This window comes from Ammospiza nelsoni, chromosome 1 (assembly GCF_027579445.1).
Source record: "Ammospiza nelsoni isolate bAmmNel1 chromosome 1, bAmmNel1.pri, whole genome shotgun sequence".
Taxonomy (NCBI): Eukaryota; Metazoa; Chordata; class Aves; order Passeriformes; family Passerellidae; genus Ammospiza; species Ammospiza nelsoni.
Window position 1 is genome coordinate 17,031,334 of NC_080633.1, and position 19,741 is coordinate 17,051,074.

General features: G+C 41.9%; 1 protein-coding gene across 1 annotated transcript; it reads right to left on the minus strand.

Moving 5' to 3' along the window:
* Nucleotides 1-201: 201 nt before the first annotated feature.
* LOC132079071 (mycocerosic acid synthase-like) lies at nucleotides 202-12,087 on the minus strand. The gene is made up of 6 exons (XM_059481511.1): nucleotides 11,973-12,087; nucleotides 11,111-11,264; nucleotides 9,996-10,156; nucleotides 6,907-7,110; nucleotides 6,622-6,803; nucleotides 202-6,341 (listed from the first exon to the last, which is right to left on the minus strand). Exons 1-6 carry the CDS (start codon nucleotides 12,085-12,087, stop codon nucleotides 786-788), a joined length of 6,372 nt encoding a protein of 2,123 aa, XP_059337494.1. The 3' UTR covers nucleotides 202-785.
* Between the last annotated feature and the right edge of the window lie 7,654 nt (nucleotides 12,088-19,741).

Below are 19,741 nucleotides of genomic sequence, written 5' to 3' on the forward strand. Positions count from 1 at the left end.
CACAATACCCTATTCCCATATTAAAAAACTATAAACAAAGTTTTCTTCAGTGTCTTCGTGGAAAAGACTGCTTTTTTCACTGGAAAAAAGCAGGGCAGGTATTAGGGTTACAAAAAATTTGAAGTAGGAGAGCAAATAAGGGAAAAAAATGGGATGAAAATACACATTGGGGCTTTTAAAAAAAAATTTATTATTCCTGCTTATTTGGGCTTTCATAAAAATTTCTTAATTCATAATAAAAAACATTTGCTTTTCTGTATGCTTCACAATTGGTAACACTTGGCAAATTGTTAACATTTTTCAAGACAAGCAAAACTAGGTTTTTGAAATTGACATCAGACTTTCAAATAGACATCTGTATTTAAAAATATTTGGTAATATTAAAAAATATATATTAACAATAGAATATGAGAAAAATGCTGATAAGCTTATGCAGCTTTATGTATATATTTACTGTTTAGAGGCGCAAATACACAGTTCTCATCAAAATTTGAATACAATTTAAAGAATGTAATATGCAATAATACGTGTACAAAATTGCCTATTTATTTCCAGTTAAAACTATTGAAAATTAAGGTAAAATACATTGAAAGTAAAAAGTCAAACAACTGACTGAAATTAATACAGCCAGCAGAATAATGGCAGAAGAACCTGGGGAGAGTTTTTCTGAGTCAGTCCAGATGAGTACATTCAGCATCACCAGACGTTCTGCAATTACACATTCTGATATGCTGCAAAGAGCCTGAGTACTGTCAAAGTTACACAATTCCTGACTGGGGAGATTCCTATAGCCAGCTCCCATTTTCTGCACTTTCAATCACAGCATTCTTCTTTCCAGCTGTTCCATCTGCATTGCTTGTTTCTTCAAACACCGCCACTAAACTTGACAGAGTTGTGTGAGGATCAAGCAGTTTCACAACGGGTATGTCCGCCTTTCTCTCCCGAAAGACACGGTTCTGAATTGTCATGGCTAACATCGAGTCCATGCCCAAAGACGAAAGTGGCGTATTCATGGTTAGTTCATCTGCATTCACTCCTGTGAGGTCACTCATCAGTGAGGTGATGTAGTCCTCAGATTTGAGAAAGGCAGTCTCGGGGACTTCAGCTTCCTCAGATGTTTCCATCTTGTTCATGTAATCTTCTGACATAAGTGTTACAAAGCGACTTTTGAGGGAAATAATCTGACGAAAAACATGATGACACAAAGTGTGAAAGTTCAATTTGACCACAGCTTGCTGCGGGTTGTTTATAAGTAAGGTCTTCCTGAGATAGTCATGAATTTCATGCACTTGCAGAATGTCTATGCCCTTGGATTCCAGAATGCTCTGAATGAGGTCTTGGTTGAGCAGAATGCCGAGGTTCAAAGCACCCCAGTTAATGGCCTGGCCTGAGAGCCCACAGTTCCTCCTGTAGAGGCAGAAGAGATCCAGGAAAGAGTTTGCAGCTGCATAGTTTGTCTGGGTGGCATTGCCCAGAAAGGAAGCAACAGAGGAGTAGCACACAAAGTAGTCAAGCTCCTGGTCTCTGGTAGCCCAGTGAAGATTTAGGGTCCCTGCTACTTTTGGGCTCAGCACTTTGTGGAAGTCAGCCAGCTTCAGCACTTCAAGGTGGCCGTCGTGTATAGCAACAGCACTTTGGAACACCCCTTTGATGGGACTCCCCACAAAGGTGGTGGCAATGGACTGGAAAGCTTTCTCAACATCGCTGCTCAAAGTCACATCACACTGCACAGACACTACTTTGCTCCCTTTGTACTGCTGCTGCAAAGCCCTTAACTCTTCTTGCTTCTCACTGCTGGGAATTCTCCTGGACAGAATTGCAATACACCCTCCCCCATTCTCAGCTATGAATTTCACTGTTTCAAAGCCAAGTCCAGTGAGCCCCCCAACTACTACATAAACAGCATTCTGCTTGAACAGCTGCTTCTGGGGCTCGTACAATGGGATATCTGAAAGCACACTGATGTCCTTCTGCCTTCTCAGGACAGCAAGGGGGACAGAAGTGCAGGTGAAATAGGACATCACAGAATTTAGCCCTTCAAAATTCTCAGTCTGCTGAAAAACAGAACCTGAAAGATTTCTAAACCATTTCATATCCATGGAACTGATCCAGGCATGTACGGTCTTCTGCACTTCCTTTAGAGGTGCTTTCCGGAAAAGGCGGGCAACAGCAAGGATATGAAAGCTGACGTTTTCATGATCAATTTCACTGACATTCTGGATGCATTCTGACTGTTGCCTGCCACACACGATCACCACATCTTTAAGAAAGGACATGTGGGCCAGGTCCTCCTGAGACAGTCTGTTGACTGGAGGAAGAATAACAAGGGCACTGCACAGGTTGATATATTGCAACACGTTAGGAGTGGGCTTTGCAAGGACTGTTCTCCAACCCATCTCTTCTGCTGCTGCAGAAAGAACATGGCACAGAACTGAGGATGGCTCTGTAGTAATAATACCCAATGTTCTGCCATGTTTTCCTTTGGGTAACCTCTGAGTGAAGATTTCCCATGCAATGATGAAGTATGACACACAAGGGACATTCTGGAGGAATGGGAATTTCCTTGCATGGAAACAAACTGTTCCTGGAATCTGAACTCTGGATGATGCAGCAGTGGGATAACATGAAACCACGTGATCTCCCACTTTCACTTTTTTCACATCACTGCCTGTTGCAGTGACTGTGCCACTGAAATCAAGAGCTAGAAGCCTGTGTTTGTCCCCTGCCTGGGAGTTCCAATACAGTGTATTACCAAAGTTACAGCTAGAAACACTAATGGGAAAATAATCTTCTGAGTGCAAACAAATTTTATCCACTTGAATTTCAACACTCAGTTTGTCAAGCTGAGTTGCAGTGACACTGGATAATTCCCCAGACAAGTCTTTTGCTGTGTATGGATCAGAAGTGTACAAAGTGAATGATTGTGATTTCTGGAGTGATCTTACGGGTTGGATGTAATCTGCATCTACAAAAGGTGTGCGTCTGATTTCGGACACATAAATTCTTCCCTGGCTGATGCAGACTTCTGGATAGTCCCCACCTTTGTACTTGATAAGAACATCTGCTAACACTGAGATGTCCAGGGAAGTGGAGGAGCTGAGGTCAATCAACTGAAATGTGATTTCTGGAAATTCAACAATACAGGCTCTGGTCATGCCACACAATGCAAACCCACAGTTAATGTGGTCCACATATTTCTCTGTTGTTCTGTAGGTGATCACTCTGACAGAGCAGCGAGACCTCTTTTCTCTTAGGGCCACCACTACCTGGCGATAGGCTTCGCAGCACTTTGCCAACTGATCTACTGCTTTCCTCGAAGAATCTTCATTTAACTTTTGGATTCCCCACAGGAAGAGAATTTCATCATAATCCTTAACCTCTGCTCTCATTTTGTTCTGTGCATCACCTTCCACGAGGCAGTCCCAGCCTTCATACATAACATATGTCGAAGCAGGATGCAAGTGTTTTTTGAGCTGTTCAGCTATCCCAAATTTGTCTGCAAACACAAGGACTCTGGGCTTAAACCCCAGATGTCCAATTGTCTGTGAAAGGGAGACTTCTTTCCATTTGTTTTGAAACAGAAACTCATTGTCTCTGGAAGATGATTCCCTCATGAAAGTGATGGCAACGCGCTTGAGCTCGGCCAAAACAGAGCCGTGTTTGTCCACAAAGCACCCACAGACCTCAAGGCAGTTCCCAGTGGATTTGCTCATTCTCATGTATATCATCATTTCCTCCTGCAGCGGGCGGAGCACCACCAGGCTGCCTATCCCTGAAGGAAAGCCTGCTCTGGAGTGGAGCGTCCTTGAGGTCAGGACAGCGGTCATCTGCAGAAAGCAGTCGAGCAGCACTGGGTGGATACAGTAGCTGTACATGTCTCTGGCGGTCTCCTCATTCACCTTTATGCTTGTTATAGCTTCCTTTAGCTCCTGGCAATAATGCACATCACTGAGCTGCCTGAATATGGAGCCATACTGAAAGCCAACCTGAGACAGTGCTTCATAAAGCTCCTCTCTGCTAATCACTGACTTGCATCTTTGATAGATGGCTTGCAAGGAGATGCTGCTTTCTTCCACCACACCTTCAAGGCCCTTGGCCACTTGGCCAGCAGCATAAACTGCATTGGAGGAAGAGAGAACCTCAAAGGTTGTCATGGCTTTTTGTGGACTCAGCTTGATACTCAGCACTTGGGAATTCTGTGTAAGAACACACGGTGCAGAAAAACTGATACTCAGCTGGCAAGTGCTCAGAGGCACTTTGGGTTCTGAGCTGCTTATCACAGAGGCCAGACCAAGCTCCACATAGAAAGCACCAGGGACTAAGGCCACCCCATTGTTCTTGTGCTCATATAAGTACGGTGTCATTTCCTGGGACACCAGGCAGCCAAACTCCAAGTTGTCACTGTTTATGCCGTAAATCAAAGAATGACCGGCAGTGACACCGCTTCGGCTTGCATGTTGAGGGATATCCAGGCTCATGAGTTTTTGGCGATCAAATTGGTATCGTGGAATGGCCACAGGAACACTTTGATACCCATTATAAAAGTGCTGCCAGTTGGGATTAAATCCCAGTTCAAACAGATTTCCTACCAGGGTGAAGAGCGTCTGATATTCTGCATCTGTTTGCAAAGAGGACAAGACCTTTGTGCCTTTCCCTAGTGTTTCTTTTATGCTTCGCTGCAGTGCTCGGTGAGGACTTATTTCCACAAACACCACGTTTTCCCTGCCTCTGGCTGCAGTTTGGATGGCTCGTGTGAAAGCAACAGGCTCACGAGTATGCTGCGCCCAGAATTTGCCCTGAGAAAAGTCATTTTCAGATGCAGCCATGCCAGTCAGTGTTGAAATCACTTCCATTTCCCCCTTCTGCTTTTCCAAAGGCTCTATCTGCTCCTCCAGCTCCCCGAGTATCATGTCCATGCTGGGGCTGTGGTACGCAGCTGGAACATTTAAAACATGAAGAAAGATGTTTCTCTGTCTGAAAGCTTCAGCTAACTCTCTCTGGACAGCTTCCACAGCCTCTACGCTCCCAGACAAGGTGCAGGAAATGGGGCTGTTGAAAGCAGCAATGCACACCTTTCCTGAGTAGGCATGCAGGCGTTCAGCAATCTCTTCAATGGGGATGTTTCCAACCACCAGCATTCTGCCGCTGGGAGTCTTTGCCTGCAGCCTGCTCCGGTGATAAATCACTTTGACAGCATCTGCCAGGGACAGGTACCCAGCAATGTGTGCAGCAGCAACTTCCCCCACCGAGTGGCCAACAACAGCAACAGGCTTGATACCCCAGTGCTTCAGGAGGGAAGCTACAGCAACCTGCAGGGCAAACAGCAAGGGCTGACAAAGCTCTGGATTCAACAAGTCCTTTGGGCTATGATTTCTTGCTGGCAGGAGGCTGATGGCAGCGTGCTGCTGAAAAAGGTCTTCTATTTCCTTACACTTGTCTCTGAACACCGGCTCTGAGCTTAGCAGTGCCTCACTGAACTCCTTCAGCGTGACACCATTGCCGCAGAACACAAACACCAGCTGTGGTTCCGCTTTGGATATGGCAGGTTCTGTGCTCGCTGCCAACCTCAGCTCTTGCTGCAAGTGTTGGAGGGAATTTGTGACAAATGCTTTTCGGTACCTGTAGCTGGCGTGGCTTCTTCTGCAGGCAGAGGTATAGGCCAGGCTTGGGAGAGTTACGGAGTTCCTTGCGCTCAGCTGCTCAGCTGTGTCGGCCATTGTCATCTGAAGGGACTTAGGGGATGCTGCTGACAGCAGAACTAATTCCAGGGGCTTCTTAAAGGCAGGAAGAGGCTCTGGCTGCTTCACCTGCCTGACTACAACATGAGCATTGGTTCCTCCAAATCCAAAGCAGTTGACACCAGCTACTCTTCCATACTCACTGGATTCTTCCCAGGGCTCTACAGCTGTGGCAACAGCAAGGTTTAATTTCTCCGTATCGATGCTGCTCATCTCCTTTGAGTAATGCAAGGATGGAACAATCTTCCCATGATGCATCATCAGGAGCACTTTGATTAACCCGGCTGCTCCAGCAGCTGATTCAGTGTGTCCAATATTTCCTTTCACTGAACCAATTTTCAGAATGGAAACTCGGGAAGACCTCTTTTTGCTAATGACATTACCAAGGCTTTCAGCTTCTGTAGGATCTCCAGCAGCAGTTCCTGTGCCATGGGCTTCAATGTACTGCACAACTGAGGGATCAACACGACTTCCATAAATGCTGCGCAGTAACTTCTCTTGCTCTATTTGAGACGGTCTCGTGATTGGAGTTATGGACCTGCCGTTCTGATTGACTGCACTGATGTTTATCACACCCCAGATTTTGCTGTAGTCTTCCTTTGCCTGTTCCATGAAAGTTAAATTGTCTTTAATAAACTCATGCTTTTTCTGTAGAGAACAAAACAACAAAACAAAGCCAAGAACAACCAGAATATGATGCTAACTTCTAAATGTGAGTTCCTTTCCCTTTGTTAGGGAAAGTTGATAAATTCAAAATAAATGGTTCATTAATCTTAAACTTAGATTGGTAAAACTTCTCTGGAATAGTCATTATTAGAGCTGAAGACACAAAATTCAGGCAAACAACCAGTCTTACTTCAGGCTGCTTCACAAGCAATCTTACCTTTTTCAATGGTTTGAGGAAAACAACACCACAGCCTTCTCCCCTTCCATAGCCATCTGCTTTTTTGGAGAAGGGTTTGCTTATGCCCTCTGGAGAGATCATTCTGGCTTTACTGAGAGACACAAAGGTGCGGGGGTCGATGATGCAGTTCACCCCACCACAGATTGCTGCCTCACAATCTCCTGGAGTCAAACAGAAAAATATTCATGTTGAGATGGCCCTGGTGATAGACAGAAATGGTAGGAATTCTGATTTTGTTGTCCAGCACCTCTTCAGTCCCATTACCTGATTTAATGGCTCGCAAGGCATAGTGCAGAGCAAAAAGAAAAGACGAACACGCAGTGTCGACAGTCAGAGATGGTCCAGTCAGATTAAATGTGAAAGAGACCCTGTTGGCAGCAATGCTCATTGCTGTTCCAGTACCATCATAATGATTTATTTCATTCACAGCTCTGCTGGCCATGATTTCATAGTCTCGATTCATGAGACCTGGAAAACATCAGATACATGTCAAGTTAACCCAAGACAACAATAGGCATGTACAGCTCAAAACCTGGTGGTGTGATTTCGTTTTCAGTGTTTAGATGAAACCCTATGGCATCAGTTCTCCTGTCATGAAGCTTTGCTCCAACACAAGTCAAAGGGAAAAGTCACCACAATTTCCCCTAGATTCAGCATACACAAACCTAGCTAACAGTGGAAATTCCTACCTCCCCAAGAAATGACAGGAAATTCCTACCTGCCCAGGAAATGCCCTTTCTGATAGCTCAGCTCACTCTATCATGCAGCTGAGATTTCTGGAGTCTCCTTAGATATCTGTGTGACTTTTGTGACTCAGATTGTTTTAGTTTAGCTATGACAAGATTTATCAACAAGTTACAAAGACGGTAGTTCAGACATAAATGTACAAGACATTAGCTTCATTTCCTCACATGTACCAAGTTAAAGGTCACAGCACAAACTACATCCAATACTTTGTTTTTATCTTTTTTTTCACACTTGCAACCAATAAGAAATAGTAAAGAAGAGCAGGGCCTGTGAGACCAGTTGTGTCCTCTTTCTGGGAATGCAACGTTTGAAATATGGTGGATCCCCAAGTCCATGAGAACATGTGGAAAGCGCAGTAGCTCTATTCAGAGAGGAAGGAATAGTGCCCTCAATGGAAGAAGAACATCTCTCTGACTAAAGTAATCTAAAACATTTCCCCTATAGGTGCATCAAGCAAACTCCCTCAGAAAACTCCTTTTTAAAGATACACAGATTACACCAGCAATAATGTGCCGATACTCTACTATTATCCTTTAAATATCTTTCAACAGCATCTGGTATCATCTTGTCTGCAACTTTTTGGGGAGTAACAAAGGCAGACCACTGCACCTTGGTACCATTCTAATGTTCACAGGAGGATTTCTGCTGCTTTAAAAGGATAGTAATCCCCAGAACACCTCAACCAAAATTATACTGGAAAACAGCATATTGGGGGGAAAGTGTAGGCCTGTGTAGAAGCCCAGAAGATAAGGAGCTAATGTGTACGTGTCAAACACCGATTGCCAGATAGCCAGGGAGCCATCCAAGGATTGTCAGTAATAACCAAGAATTGTTAAAAAAACCACAATGAGATGCGACCATGTGGAGGTAGGGCAGCACTTCTCTGGGATAAACATCCTTGTTCTGCTCCACAGAGAACATAATCACAAAATCACAGAATCATCTAGGTTGGAAAAGACCACTGACGTCACTGAGTCCACCCTGTGCCCAAATAACACTTAGTTGACTAGACAATGGCATGAAGTGCCACATCCAATCTTTCCTCAAACACTTCCAGGGATGGTTAACTCCATCAGCTCTCTGAGCAAGTGATTCACATATCAAATCATCCCTTTCTGTGAAGAATTTCTCCATAATGTTCAGCCTGTAAATCCCCTGGCACAGCCTGAATCCACGTCCCTTCATCATGTCTCCAGCTGCCTTTGAAAGAGGTTGATCCCCATATCACTACACCCTCCTTTCAGGCAGTTGTAAAGGGCAGTAAAATCACCCCTGAGCCTCCTCTTCTCAGGCTATACACCACCAGCTCCCTCAGCTGTTCCTCACAGGACTTGTGCTCCACACCCTTCCCCAGCTCTGATGCCTTTCTCTGGACTTACTCCAGCACCTCAATCTCCTTCCTGAATTGAGGGGCCCAGAAGTGGACACAGAACTCAACCATGTGGCCTCACCAGTGCCATACACAGTAGGAAGAATCACTGCCCTGCTCCTGTGGTGACACTATTGCTGACACAGGCCAGGATGCCACTGACCTTCTTTGCCACCTGGGCACACACTGGCTCATGTTCAGCTGCTGACCACCAGCACCACCAGGTCCTTTTCTGCTGGGCGCTTTCCTACCACTCTATCCCCATCAACAAACAATGGGCAGCACCAGGACAGAAGCAGGAATGAAATATTGACCCAAGGTCAAGCTGGGGAGGGAGGGCATTGAGACCACCCAAGAACCCCAAAGACTCTGATGCATTTCCAAAAAGGTCTGAAAGAAGGAACTGGACATGATAATTTGTATAGAAAGAGAGCAACCCGTCTTCAGGGCAGGGAAATGTATCTATAAAAAGGTACCCCCAACAAATCTGCGGGATCCTCAAAGACCCTGCACATGTCAATTGCCAGACCAACACTGGAAGAAGGACTGGTGATCTCTTTCTTTCTCTTTTTCTCTTCTTCTCTCTTTTTCTCTCTTTTTCTCTCTTTTTCTCTCTTTTTCTCTCTTTTTTCTCTCTTTTTCTCTCTTTTTCTCTCTTTTTCTCTCTTTTTATTTTTCCCGCTTTCATTCTCTCTTTTTCTCTCTTTCCATCCCTCTTTCTCTCTCCTCTTCTTTAATTCTTCTCTTCCTTTGTTTTTTTCCTTCTACCCCACTTCTTTATCCACATCCCACTGCCATGTGCTTATTTAGCAGGTCAGGGACTAACATTCCAATTTCCATGCCAAGTGTGTAATGTACTATTAAATCTTTGTGCTTTTTTGCAGACCCAAGCAATTACACAGCTTGGGTGTTCCCTTCCCCTTAAGGGTGGAACACCACAGCCTGGCTTGGGAGTATCTTTTCTAAGAAGGCTTGGGCTGCAGATGCAGTTTCATGCTTCCCTTCAGTGCCTGAACATAGGAAGAAGAGCACCAAAAAGAGATACAGGAATTGTACCACGAACTTCTAGAGTAGCCTGGTAATTCTTACCAAAAGTAACCACTAGTGCCATAGCACAGTAGCTTTAGATCTCCAGTCTAGATCCAGTGCTAGATAACATATTGAAAGGTTATGAAGGATTGCTCCAATCCTTGTGAGCTTCAAACACACTTTCTTTGACGTGAAATTTTCATCTTACCAATAAAAACACCTGTTTTGGTGCCACTGATAGATTCCACAGGGACTCCTGCATCCTCCAGGGCTTTGTATGTGCACTCCATCAGTAATTTCTGTTGTGGATCCATGCGTTCTGCTTCCATATTATTAATCCCAAACAGGTGGTTGTCAAATGAATTAAATCTGAAATACACCGACCAGAATAAAATATGACAGATGTATAGAACATCCATTTACTTCTAGACCCACAGTAAACATCTTTTGCAACTTCATGAAAAGCTGAGCAGTAACTGGTGTTTTGGCCACAGTTCCCATTTATGAAATTCAGAAGAAAATGTTTATAAGCCAAAGATGCTTCATTTTATCAATGCTTCTGCATTTCAGAGTTAAGAGCCCACTCCTACCCATTTCTATTCTCGTGGTTATTGCACTGCTACCAACTGGACTCCTCAAACTATGAAATGTGCAGAATGAGACTCCCTCTGCAGTAATGTGGTCAGAGCTTCAACAAGTTACAAACAAAATGAGAATCTCTCCTCACTGCAAAGAATCCCCCACAAAACCTGGTTTTCTAGGTTTGTTTTCTTGGGTTTTTTCAGATTATTTTCAGCAAATACAGACCAATGCTCTAAATTTAAAACCAAAAAGTAGAGGATCAGCTCAGGTCTGTTTTCAACAGATACCCACGCTTCTCTAAAAATACATTCATAAATACTTTGTGTGTATTTATATTTAAAAGCATCTTCAAAACAGGCCCATGCTTACAAAAGACCAAGTCCAACTTTAATCTTGGATCCCAAGATCAGATTTATACGGTCTTCTATAATTTCTTGATTTCAGAGCAGGATTCAATATCTAACATGGGACTAAGCATTAAAGTAATTCTGGATCCTATGGTTCAACCCTGCCAAGTATAAATTTCAGGAGACAATAAGATTTCTTCTGTGCATGTCAGCTTCTCCTTTGAATGAAGCTCTACACCCTGAGGATTTTAGGTGAATGTGGGATTCAAATAAAAGACACTTATTTTAACCTTACTGTAATTTGCTATTCTTCCCCCTATCACAGCCCCTAAGCAGCTGTGCCCATAGTCTAAGTACTACAAAAGTCAGTGGTGCAGCAGGATAACAGACTCACTCATCCAGAAGAGCAGCTCGTGTTGTACATATTTTTCCTGGCTTGTTACCATCTGCATCATACCACTCTTTGGTATTAAACCTCTCGGGGGGGATTTCTACGGTGCAGTTTTTGCCTTCCACCAGGACCTTCCAGAAATTGTCAATTCCATCTCCTGTTGTACAAAGTTTTTAAAACAGATTAAATGATGTGCTGCCCCTCCCCATGCAGACTCAGAAATGCACAATCAGCAACAAGGACCTCCCACCTGTAAATCTAGGCTGCTCAAGCAGGCTTGCCACAGAAAGAAGTGATCATTCTTTAGTGAGAGGAAAATGAAAAAGTATGACTGATCCCCTCACTGCTTGTCTAAAAGCAAAGGAACCCCACAAAATCCTTGACCACCTTCTCTCTGCCATTTCAGTATATCTACTCCACCTACTGTAATAAAGCAAGAAGCTTTCTTTTAGGAAAACCCCATCTGTTCATATTACAGGCATGGCTAAGATAAGAATGTCCAGCCCTTCATCTGCCCTGTTTCTATGGATGCAGAGTTCTGTAACACTACACAATCACCCAGCCAGTGAACACACAGAAAGTTCAAATCATCCCAGACCTATCCAGCTCATTTGTATGAGTTTCATGTGCACCTCAATGCCCTGCCCACAGCCAGCACTTCAGCTTCTTTTGTCTGTCTGTCTGTCAGCAGACAAATTTAAACTAATCCGTTTCCACCACAGCACCACCTTTCAAAAAGATCCCACAAGCAACAAAGCAACAATCCAACTAAGGGGCAAACCAATAACTGTTGGTTTCCTCCATTTCAACATTAATAAAACTCTCTGATTTCAAACAGCCTGCTTTGCTTTTACCCCAAAGTTACCTCCAGGAAAGTTGCATGCTATTCCAACAATAGCAACTTCATCTGCAGTCTCGATCTCCATCTCCGGGGCTGCACAAGACAGAAGCACTGTCAGTCCAGTCCAGCAATTATGCATTTACCATTGAATAAATATTAGGTTAAAGCATGAACTTCTGACAAACACACAAACTTGTTTAAAACTTACTTAATCTGGAATGATCTACTGCTGGTGGTGGCGACAAATAACACTGCCCGCAAGAGCTCTTACTACGTTATTCCTCTTGTCTCTACTTCCAGAGGGAATTCCCCACTTAATTCCCCAAACTCTCTCATGCACACACACTTCCTCTTTACTGTTTAACCTCTGCTAACAAATGGTGAATCTTTTCAACAAATTAGATGGCAAAGACAAGCATTCTCTTTGGGGTCAAATTAAATACCCCAGGATAGAATTGACAGATGATTTCTTTTTCCTTGATTCTGAGAAAGGAACTTGTCAGAAGAGAATCAATTCAATTGACCTAATTAGAACTCACTAGGAAGCCCTGCTCTAATCCCTACCGTCCTCTTGGACTTCCTTCCACCCACAAAGAGGAGAAGACTCCTCTGGAAAGGTTTTGTGGGGGACTCTTGGCAGTGGGGAGAGCTTTCCATGCCAGGGATAGCACAGCAGGTCCCAAAGAGCTTTTCTCAGTCACTGACTGACAGTAGTGAAGCAGAGATTAGGCTGTTTCACAGCCCCACACATCACTCAGAATTAATATTTCTTTAAAGAAAGATATATTAACACCTATTTGAAAGGTGAAATTAGGAATAACTGCTCAGATTCATACTTTGAAAAATTTACTTCTAGGTTCCATTAAGAACAGAAAAGGCAGAAAAAGATAAAAAGCCACCTAGCAAAAATATGGAGATGGCAATCTGACTTTGTAGGAGTAAATTATATTTTACTAATAATACAAATTCAAAATTGACACAAGAATTATTTCTTTTACATTCTTTCCAAATTGTCTATGATTTCTATGATTCTGTGATTTCATATTTTAATGTAACTGCTAAACTGAAGCTACAAATTCCAACAAAATATTTTATCACAAAAGTACCTTTAAGTATTTTTTCTAAGTTATTACTTAAATAGCAAGTAATAGAAAATTAAGAACCTTCCAATCATAACATAAAACATATCTTTAGCATCTCTAGAGCTATGTAACTCTTACCTTATATCATCTCAGTGGTGTGGAGCAATAGCCTGAATCTGTGGAAGTCGTTTATATAGGATTCTCTGTGGTTTCTTTTTTAAATGGACATGCTAAAATGTTCACGCCTTTCAAAGGAAAAATGAAAATGAGTCATGTGATTACTCAGTAAACCCGACTAAAGTTCAAAACTAAGTCCCTGAAGTACTAAATTCTTGATGTCACAAGTTTTCTCACCAAACAGTAGTAAAACCTCTATCCTATCTAACTTTTTACAGTTAGCAAAACAGTTAATTTGAGATATTTTGCCATGAAATAGCTCATAAGTCTTTATGATCCTAAGACTATGATTTAAAATACTCTGTCTCTAAAGTAACAATTCAATTTGGTTTACTCTTAATATCAATAAATATGAACTGGTTTTAAAGCCCTCTTTGTTGGAGACATCATCTGTGAAAATGAAAAATAAACTCTCTACAAATTTAAAACCTGAGTCTCATGTTTGATTCCACAGCTGCTTTCTTTTACTGAGCACAACCATTTAAATGTAGAAGCACAAAAGCCTTGCCAAAAGACAAAAAGTCCCAAAGTATTTCTGAGTCTATCACAACATTAAAGGCAGTATTGAACTTTCTTTCTGAAAACTGCCATCTGCTTAAAAGGCAAACAAGACTGGAAGATCCAGAAATAATGTCTGAAGGGATCAAGTCTAGCAGTCACTGCTAGACACCTTTTTCACTCTCCCTCATCTGAATTCATCCCAACCACCTAAACTCGTCTTTCTCCTCTTCTGATTTTGTAATTGAAATACAGTGTTACATTCCCTTATGATTTAAGTTTTCCTTGATGGTGGGACTCAAGTCTTTCCACAAAGAAAGCAAAAAAGCATTGTGCTGTGAATAAACAGTTTATTCTGTTTATAGACAGTTTATTCTGTTTATAGACAGAATAAACAGTTTATTCTATTTTATTTTGCCACCAAGAAGCTTCATAACCTGCTCTGAAAAGTTTTAAATTCTGCTCTCCATTTCATAGCTGAATATCTCAGTCACTCACCTTTCCCAGTTCTGAGGTTTTGGGGAGTTATTTAATGATTTTTTCACTTAATTAACATACTGCCTTGATGTCATTACAAGGCTTATTAACAAGATGGCTCATCTGAAAGTGACTTGAGAATCTCCATAGTTTACACTTCTCTAAAGAGCACTCTTGTTAGTGCTGGTACCACTGACATTCCCTGGCAGAACAGAATGTGGATTCATCAAGTGAACTGGGAATTCACTGTGGAACCTCTGTTACAGTTTCACAATCAGCACCTGAAAGCAATGGTTGCTAAGCCATATTTTGAGGCATTGGTTAGGTATTGGTAGAATATTGAAATGAATCCTGCACACCTGTGGTCATTAATTTCAATGCAAGTTAAACCAATCTGAACCCCAGTGATCCAAACACAATATGAACAATGTGAACACCAGTGAAGGACTAAGAAAGAGCTGTTCACATAATTGGTTCTGAACATTTTTGTTTACAGTTTAGCAGTGTGTTGCTTGAGTGCTAATGACTTGGACTAGTCTCATCATAGTTGGAATATATTAATAAACCCAAGTTGTTGCCCAATCCTTTTGAGCAATGACAGAAACAGAAGTAGGAACTAAGTATGGAAGCAAATGTAGCAATAATGGATTGAGCCTGTTACTAACGTAGGCAGCCTATTTATAACTGAATTGCATGTTGGTTTGTCATCCAGTTGCATGTTGGTTTGTCATCCAGTTGCATGTTGATTTGTCATGCATTTCATCTAAATTTAAAAGTAAAAAGTTGAAAAGGGAAACAAAGACGTGTCAAATTGGAGGCACTACACTTGTTTTGTTTCCCATGCCATTACATTGTTCACCTCCGAATGTAACCTTTGGTTTCTTCTATCCAGACCTATGTCTGATAAGTCCAAAAAGAAAAATAAAATATATGTGTATTTCCCCAAACAATTACATCCAGCTGACATTCGAATACAGGAAAACAGCTTCTATTTTATTTATTATTTATTTATTTATTATTTTATTTATTATTTATATTATTTTTTTTCCTAGTCTTTATTATTTCAATCAAGTTTTGTACTGTCTTCTGGTGGGAAAACATGCATGAGTGAAGTATCTGTGGGACTGCATGTCTTTCAAAAATAACACAGACAAAAAAAATTTTGAATGCTTTTTAATTCCAAGCAGATATTAAGACGAAAATACATGTGGGTTCCCTGTTTCCATCAGGACACAAGAAGGATTACCACACAAGTCACTAGATATTATTTCTTCACTGAAGCAGTGCTCTGACAAGGTAGGAGGTTGTGACACAAATATGTCTTTCTGCTTTGTCATGAAAACCTAGTAAGAAAAAGCCCTGGCTCTTGGGCAAAATAATTTCCAATCAGTCAAATCTCAAAAGTTAGCTTTATATACAATTATAATTAATACTAATTAATTAATGTGTCATTGAATAAGGGAGCAGTTTTTACTTTTTTAATTCTACAGGTATGAAGTTTTCCAGTACACTTATTATCACTGTTGTTGTTATTGTTATAGAAGTTTTAATAACACCAAGCACAGCAGGGTTCTGCTATGCCAGGAGCTAAACTAATCCATCGGGTGAAAAAGACCCCACCACAAAGAGTAATATGTGTGACAACCCCTAGTTCTTTTTATTGGCTCTGCACTGTGGGGCTACTCAGGAGGAACAGAAGTAAAAGGAAGAGCAGCTTCTGGCCTCTAAATTATTTTTCTTGCATTTTTTTCCCACTTTAATAGTACTCTTATGTATGATTCCAAAACAAGCTTTTTATATGACAGTAAATTATGCAAAACTGTCCGCATGCATTTGCTGAAAGCCTGAAAAAATATCCAGACCCTGCCTCATGCAGACCAGCTGTGGATAATCTGGTGCCATTGCTAATAGTTTGAGCATGGACAGAAGCAACTACTTTCCTGATGATCAAGTAGAAGAGAAGATATGACGTCACAATATATTTGCAAAATTTTCCTAAAATTTGAATTATAAGGAAAGGATGGAGCACAAGAAGATTTCTCTTAACTTGCTGGAGGTGGAATCTGGAATCCGCATGCCTTGTGTAAACTCTGAACATTTCTGGGACAGGGATAGGATTCCCCCCATTTAACCTGAGCTGTGCAAATTTTATGCACATAGTCTATGGTAACCATCTAGCTTTCTTCTCCAAACACAACAAAGAAAGATCTGCAGTGGGAAAATCAGATCAATTGAGAGAATTAAAGTTATATAAAACCACTTTCACTGGCAAATGCAGTAGAACAATCTTTTCCCTATACCTATTCAATATTCCTTTTTGTGTATGTAGGGATGACATTAATTCTTTTTTCTATACACTTAATCTGAGATGTGAAACAAGATTATTATCTAACAGGACTCCCCGTTTCCTTTTCAGAATGGCAGCTTCTCAGAAGGAAATACCACATCCTGTAAAATCCCCACTCTCTCTATTCTTGATACATGACATTGCATTCAGCTATCTCAAAAAGTTGCCCTGAAAATTCTTCTATTGAGTAACTGCATCTGGTATCAGGGCTTACATTTAGATGTTTAAGATGTTATTTTTTATGAAAGATGGAATATAAATGCTCAGAAATAGGTACACCCCCCTCCAAAAAAAAAAAAAAAAAAGGTTGAACTAGCTTTGAGTCATGTGTAGCCTTTATAGTAAATACAAACAAGCATTTTCATAGTATCATAGAATGCGAGGTTGGAAGGTACCTCAGGGATCACCTGCTGCAATATTTGATAGAAAAAGCACCTGATAGACAGCACCTTCTCCAGCTGAATCTTAAAAGTGTCAAAACTGGGGAATTCCACTTCCCTAGTGAGATTATTCCAATGACTTCTTGTTCCTGTTGTGAGAAATGCTCATCTTCTGCCCAGCTAGAATCTCAATTGCTGTAGTTGACCTCTACATATTGCGGTTTTCCTTATCATACATCATGACTCATTTTCCTCTTCATCCCTGCCTGTCTTTACAAAACAGTCTATTGCCATCCTTCGTAATTCTTCAGTTCTGTGAGCTGTCCCACCATGGTTCAGTTGTTCCTGTGTTATCTGACTGATGCATGAAGTTCCAGTTCCTGCTGTTTGTTCCTCAGACAGCATGCATTGATCAACACACACTTGATGTGTCAGGTGGCTGCCTTCTGGCCAGACAAATAAGGAAAATTTGTCACTACTCTGTTGGCTGGACATATTCCACAGTTGGTTGCAATGGTGTGTGTTGCCACTATGGACCCCACCCCCCCAGCCAGAGTCCTCCTGTTTAAAGCCAAGCTCACTAAGTTGTGCTTCCAGAGAGGTGGATTCCACCCCTCCCATATAGGCCACTGTCATCAAAGAATATCCTGTTCTCAGGCCAGCAGATGGGTGCCTCAATACCCCTTAACAGTGTGCCACCCACTGCAAGCATTTGTCATTTCCTTCTGTGGCATCCACTGCCTGCTGCTGGTATTGTTTCTCCTCACACACCTTGTTCATGGGTGTCTACAGCAGTTAAAGCTTCATATCTGGTTTTGGTTGCAGTGCTGGAAGGTGGGGAATGAAGCAGGGTCAGGCTTTTGCAGCTCACAGGGGTCAAAGATGTCACATTCTCTGTGTTGTCTGCTACAGGTGTATGGTTCTGAAAACACTTATCTATCTCCATCTCAGTCTCTCTCATACTGCACAGCCTTTTAACTGTTTCCTGCAACTCAGCCAGCTGATGCAACACCCTGTGCACATCATCTGCAGATATTTATCTTTTCTCCAGGCACTCATTGCAACCTACTGCTTCTACTGAAGTCTCCTTTCTTACCAGTCCCATCTGCAAGGAAGCCTCAAACATCTCAGAGGCTTTCTCTGTGGAGTCACTGAGTTTATATCTGAGGCATGTGCCCACCATCATGGCACAGACTTAGAGCATTTCCCTGGGCTGTGGGCCAACAAGCAGGGTGCAGAGACCTTCTCACATGCCCTTTGTGCAGGCAGCTGCACTCTCTCAAGCCCTGTTTGCCCCCTCAATCCCCATCTGCCCATCACATTGCTCCCCAGGGCCATTTCAGTCTCCTGGCAAGGTCTGAACTGCTGAAGCCTCTCTCAGGAGAGCTGCTGGCTGCAGGCAGGAGCTCCCTGCCCTGCCTTGGGTGTCCCTGACACCAGGAACCCCCTGGGCCCTTTGATCTAAGCTCAAAGGGTCTAAGCCATGCACCTTACCTTTGCCACCCCTGCATGCCTCAATGACTTCCCTTAATACTCAAGAGCAGGTAATTTCTACTTTTCTCCAGTTATTAAATTAAGAATTTTAATGGGAAAATAAATGGTGTACATTTTAATCTAGCCTGCAACCAAAACAATTATAAGTAAGGCAGAAGTTCTCTATTTGACAGCTGATAAATTGCAGTCTGAGGCCTCAAATAACAGCTCAATCAACTCAAAACTGTTCCTTTAAGAAAAACTGTTTTTCTTCCTGGTCTCTATAAACCTGTTAGCAGCCCTCAACTAGAGAACATGTATCAGCCTTTGCAGATTGGCAGGCTGTTACAGCATTACAGACAGCAAACAAGTTTTCACAGAAATTGCATCTTCTGGCAATTCACAAGGGTCTTATGCAAGTGGTGAAACAACTGTAGAACTCTGTTTAAATATACATAGGAATTACTGAAGGGAGCCTTTAGCTGGCCAAATGTACAGGTTGCTTTTTCACTCTTGTAGGCAGCAATAATATATTTAACTATTTTAGTAAACTTCACATATATTGACACACAAGATATGCACACCTCCCAAACATATACCAGGTCACGAAGTGCAAATGGCTAAAGTTAGCCAACAGAAACATAAGTAAATTCAAAGGAATTAAATAATCCTTGCTAAAGACAAAGGAATTTTAAAATCCTTCCAGGATCTCAGATATAGAAATTAAACACATTCATACTCACAGTGAAGAAAAGCAGTCAACATACACCTGGTCATGCAGATAAGCACTGCACTGTAGAGATACCTCTGGGACTAAGAAGTGGGCAGACTAAGAAACAGAGCTTCTCACTAACAAAAATATTCCTAAGATGTAATATGAGTTGTAGGTTCCTAACAAAGTAAGCTTAGATCCACCTCAGACTTTTGCAGTTCAGAGTACAGGTCCAGTATTTATTAGTAATTTTTTACAGCACTATCACCAAACACTAAGAACAACAGGTGAACAACAGCCCAGGAGAAAGACTATTGGTGACTCTTCTGTCCACCTGTGTGCTTGCTTCCCTGCAGGCATGACTAATTGGCATGCCAAAAAAAGTTGTGGGAAATGCAAGTTTTCGAAGAATCATGGAATGGTTTGTGTTGGAAGGGATCTACAGAGATCATGTGATTCAACTCCCCTGTTCAAGCAGGAACTTAAAACAGAGTTCTCTGAAAACTGCAAAGTTGAAGTGAGGCTCCAAACCACATTAGTAATGGAAGTAGAAAAAAAATTACTAAATAAGGGAAACTGTGGTGTAGATGCCAGCATGCCAATGGTACTTTTTATTTTCTGTACTCCATGCTGCACTCCAATAAAGA

Bases quoted from the DNA above. Each gene is read 5' to 3' on its own strand.
- LOC132079071 (XM_059481511.1), bottom strand. From the start codon at position 12,087: ATGCATAATTGCTGGACTGGACTGACAGTGCTTCTGTCTTGTGCAGCC. The intron at 6,804-6,906 runs GTAATGGGACTG...GTTTGACTCCAG, and splicing joins CTTGCGAGCCATTAAATCAG to GAGATTGTGAGGCAGCAATC. The intron at 6,342-6,621 runs GTAAGATTGCTT...TTCATGGAACAG, and splicing joins TCCTCAAACCATTGAAAAAG to GCAAAGGAAGACTACAGCAA.